This window comes from Myotis davidii, unplaced genomic scaffold, assembly GCF_000327345.1.
Source record: "Myotis davidii unplaced genomic scaffold, ASM32734v1 scaffold1248, whole genome shotgun sequence".
Lineage (NCBI taxonomy): Eukaryota > Metazoa > Chordata > Mammalia > Chiroptera > Vespertilionidae > Myotis > Myotis davidii.
In genome coordinates, this window is record NW_006299026.1 from 308,158 (window position 1) to 312,745 (window position 4,588).

At 41.0% G+C, this 4,588-nt stretch overlaps 1 protein-coding gene across 1 annotated transcript in view; it reads right to left on the reverse strand.

Moving 5' to 3' along the window:
- The window catches only part of LOC102755891 (vascular endothelial growth factor receptor kdr-like), a 168,141-nt gene extending 166,153 nt beyond the window's left edge, over positions 1–1,988 (reverse strand). The window contains exons 1-2 of the mRNA XM_006774601.2: positions 1,896–1,988; positions 824–932 (exon numbers count right to left, since the gene is read on the reverse strand). Of these exons, the coding sequence (XP_006774664.2) occupies positions 824–932; positions 1,896–1,988 (202 nt within the window). The remainder of the gene's footprint in view (positions 1–823; positions 933–1,895) is intronic.
- Positions 1,989–4,588: the final 2,600 nt, after the last annotated feature.

The following is a 4,588-nucleotide window of genomic DNA, read 5'->3' on the forward strand; positions in this document are numbered from 1 at the left end:
GGGCATAAATGGACAGTCAGACATCCCTCAAGGGTTCCCAGATTGGAGAGGGTACAGGCTGGGCTGAGGGACACCCCCCTCCCCCATGCATGAGTTTCCTGCACCAGGCATCTAGTATGATATATAAAACTGAAAGCAACAAATGAACAAAGGAAATAAATAAAGACTCATAGACACAGTCAACAGTATTCTGGTTACCAGAAGGAAGGGAGCTGAGGGGTAGTAAAGGATAAAGGAGGTGAACTATATGGTGACAGAATATGATTTGATTTTAGGTGGTGGTCATGCAATGCCTTATACAGATGATATATCATAGAATTTTACCCTCAAAAAGTATATAATCTTATTAATCTAATGTCACCCAATAAATTTATTTTAAAAGTAAATAAAATTATAATAAATTAATTTAGTCCTGCACAAGTTTAGATATCAATTTCTGAGATTTTATTCTATCATCTATCATCTAGATTATTGACTAACACCTAATTTTAACCAGACATTGAAAGAAGCAAATTAAATCATGATGTGAGGGAGCTGGAAATATTATAAATTAATCTAAAAACAAAAGAAAGTTATAACAATCAGATTCTTGCTAAAGTGTTAATCTTTTATACTAATTTAATGTGTTGCCCCTTCTAGGATATTTGCATTTCAGCCAAATTCTGCCTTAACCTCAAAAAATGAGCTATATATTACAGATTTTCAGTCAACTTTGCAGTCCTGGAGTTGAGCTGGCTGAGAAAAGGTATATTTTTCATGCATTTCTAATCACATCATAGAAGACCAGCCCTGTCTGCTTTATCCTCCCCAGTTCAGAATTTACCTGAGACATAGAAATGTATGCTTCTCTCATCAATGCCAACCTTGTTCATAGCTATGCAGTAGTATATACCAGAAATGTTGCTTGTCAATATCTTCAGGGTGCTCAGAGTCTAAAAAGAGAAGCAATGCATTAGTCTCAGTTAACAAGGTATAGTAGTTATTAATGCTATTCACCAGGTATTTCTGATTCTTGCCCCTTTCAGACACATAGTAGATTTTCCTTCCTGGATAAGCTTGTGCTTAAGTTGGGCCAGGAGGTTGGTCAAGGATTTGAGAAAGGAAATGATGTTGGTACTTTCTAAGCTAGAGCACTTACCTGATGTGGTGAAACTCTCCATAGATCTTTGTTTTTCTGGCATAATGATCAGCAGTGTTTGAGATGATGGCTAATCTGCCAGCCCGCAACCCTAAGTGGCTATAATAAAAAAATCCTCCTGCTGATGTGCAGTTGGATATATACCATGGGCAAGAGATAAACCTTTGTGATTTTGAACCAATCAAATTTTGGATTAGTTTGCTTTCATAGAACAACAGGGGCCATCTTGACTAATACATCAGGCTGGGAAGTGACACTATATTCATTCATTCATTCATTCATTCATTCATTCATTGAATAAACATTTTTTCAAAAAGGGACTGAAAATGAGAAATTATTCAATTTCATGAGGAAATATATACAAATATAGAATCATTCACAAATTTGTCATATAGGAATTAAATTCCACAGATCCTAAGATGGAGGTGGGCAGTGAGGGAGAGAGTGTGAGTGAGTGAGGGAGTGAAAGGGGAGTGTGTAGGCCTGTATGGTGTGTGTTTGTCTGAGTGAGGAACAGTTAGATCCTGAAGGACTTTCAGGGGTTGGTGGACCAGGCTCTCTTAGATGGGAAGCCCCACTACCACTGAAAGCAATCCTGGGCAGCAGGCATTGGCACAGAAACCATGCCATCTTGAAGGGCAGAGCTTCTGTGACAAGGATCCCAGCCTTACCACCACACAGACTGCCCTCAGACACAACCTGGGACTCTACAGCCATTCAGGATAAAGACTTGCTACTGTAGCACAGACCCATGGACTCCAGGAATCCAGCCTTTCTGGCCTCGGGCTCCAGGGAGTCCCAGAGTGTCCCCTTCCTGCCGATCTGCAGCAGCAGCACAAGCTCCATGCATCCTGGCGCCTGAACTCTACTGTGACTCTTGGCACACACGGAGCTACCACCAACCCCTGTGGCCACATGTCCTCACGCTTGAACTCTCCCGAGACTCACTTCTGAGACTCTTGGTGCACACAACACTCCTGCTGACTCACCACAGCGACACAAATCCCATGCAACTCAGTGCCTAGACCCTTTGGTGATAGCAAAAATGGGGGGACAATGAAACAGCCCCCACAGGAAAGAAAAGGAAGAATCACCAGAAAGAGAACTAAATGAAATGGGGGCATGGAATATGTCAGAAAAATTCATTAACATCACGGGATAAATCCTCTAGACAAAAAAATAATCAGCAAAGAAACAGCAATCATAAATGACTCACTAGATAAGATGGACTTAATCAACATCTTCAGAACATTCTACCCCAAAGCTACAGAATATACATTCTTCTCAAGTGCACATGGGACATTTTTAAAGATAGACCGCATATTGGGACATGGGCAAAGTCTCCCCAAATTCAAGAAGATTGAAATACTATTAAACAATGATTTGGTTACCAAAGAGATCAAAGAAGAAATGAAACACATCCTGGAAACAAATGACAATGAAAACACAACAATATAAAATCTATGGGACACAGTGAAAGCAGTCCTGAGAGGGAAGTTCTTAGCATTACAGGCCTACCTCAAAAAACAAGAAACACTGGTAATAAACCATCTAACTCTTCAACTTGATGAATTAGAAAAAGAACAACAAGAAAAGCTCAGAGTGAGCAGAAGGAGGGAAATAATAAAGATCAGAGAATAAATAAATGAAAGAGAGACCAAAAAAAAACCCCAAAACAATACAAAAGATCAATGAAACAAAGAGCTGGTTCTTTGAAAGGATAAACAAAGTTGATTAACCTCTAGCCAGGCTCACCAAGAAGCAGAGAGAGAGGACCCAAATAAACAAAATCAGAAATGAAAGAGGCAAAATTACAACAGACCCCACAGAAATACAAAGAATTGTAAAAAAAAAAAAAAAATACTATGACCAACTCTATTCTAACAAACTAGTCAACCTAGAAGAAATGGACATATTCCTAGAAAAATATGACCTTTCATACTCAATTAGGAAGAATAAGAAAATCTGAATAAGCTTATAACTATGGAGGAAATTGAAGCAGTAATAAAAAAAAAAACTTCCAGCAAACAAAAGCCCTGGACCAGATGGCTTCACAGGAGAGTTTTAGCAAACATTCAAAGGAGAACTAAAACCTATCTTCCTCAGACTATTCCAAAAATTTCAAGAGGAAGGAACACTTCCAAGCTCTTTCTTTGAAGACAGCAGTACCCTAATCCCAAAACCAGATAAAGACATTACAAAGAAAGAGAATTACAGGCCAATATCTCTGATGAATATAGATGCTAAAATCTTCAACAAATTTCTAGCAAATTTGATCCAGAATTACATTAGAAAGATCATACACCATGACCAAAAGAAGGATCTCTTACCATTTGCAACAGCATGGATGGACCTGGAGAGTATTATGCTAAGTGTAATAAGCCAGTCAGAGAAAGGCAAGTGTCACATGATCTCACTCATATGTGGAATCTAATAAAAATAAACTGATAAAATAGATCCAGAGACATAGAAGCATGGAAAAAAACTGTTAAATTTCAGAGGGAAGGTGGGGGTGGTGTATTAGTAGGAAGAGATCAACCAAAGAACTTCTATGCGTATATGCATACTAGTGCCCCAGTGCAGTGATCCGTACACATTGAGAGAAAATTAATTAGAAGGTGGCAGGCAAGGTGGGACTGGGCAAGACAGACCAGATATGCCCTGGAGCCAACCTCCCATGGTCCCTCCCTGGCCAGCTACAGCTGAGGTGGTGCTACGGCTCGAAGGGTGTCTGCGGAGTGAGTGGGGTCCTTCCAGCAGGTGGGGTCCCTCAGCCTGGCCTGTGGGGATCAGGCTGAAACTGGCACTGTGACATCCCTCAAGGGGTCCTGGATTGCGAGAGGGCAGTTCTCAGGTGACACAACCCAGAATCAGGCTCCCTCCTCTCTGGTTCCACAGTATGTCACCTGAGAACCGCTGCTGCCAAGTCACTACAGCTTGGCAGCTCCTGTGTTGATTGTCTGCCCCTGTTGGTCATTGCACATCATAGCTTCCGGTCAGATGGTCGGATGGTCACTTAGCCTTTTATATATATAGATTCCCTGGATAAGGACAATAGAGTGGTGAAGGCCTGGTGCAGGGGGTGGGGGTGGGTAGAAGAGGTCAGTGGGGGAAAAGAGGGACATATGCCATACTTTCAACAATAAAGATTTGTAATTGCACAGGATGCCTTTTAAAAAAATCTGTTGTTTTCAAGTGCTTCGCATTCAAAATAGTCAAAATGCCAGAGGCACATGTATTTTGGGGTGGCATCCTTTAATTCCCTCCCATCTCTCTCTCTCTCTTTTTTAATATCTTCTTATTGATTTCAGAGAGGAAGGGAGAGGGAGAGATAGAAACATCAGTGATGAGATAGAATCATTGATTGGCTGCCTCCTGTATGCCCCCTAATGGGGATCGAGCCCACAGCCTGGGCATGTGCCCTTGACCAGAATCGAACCTGGGACTTTT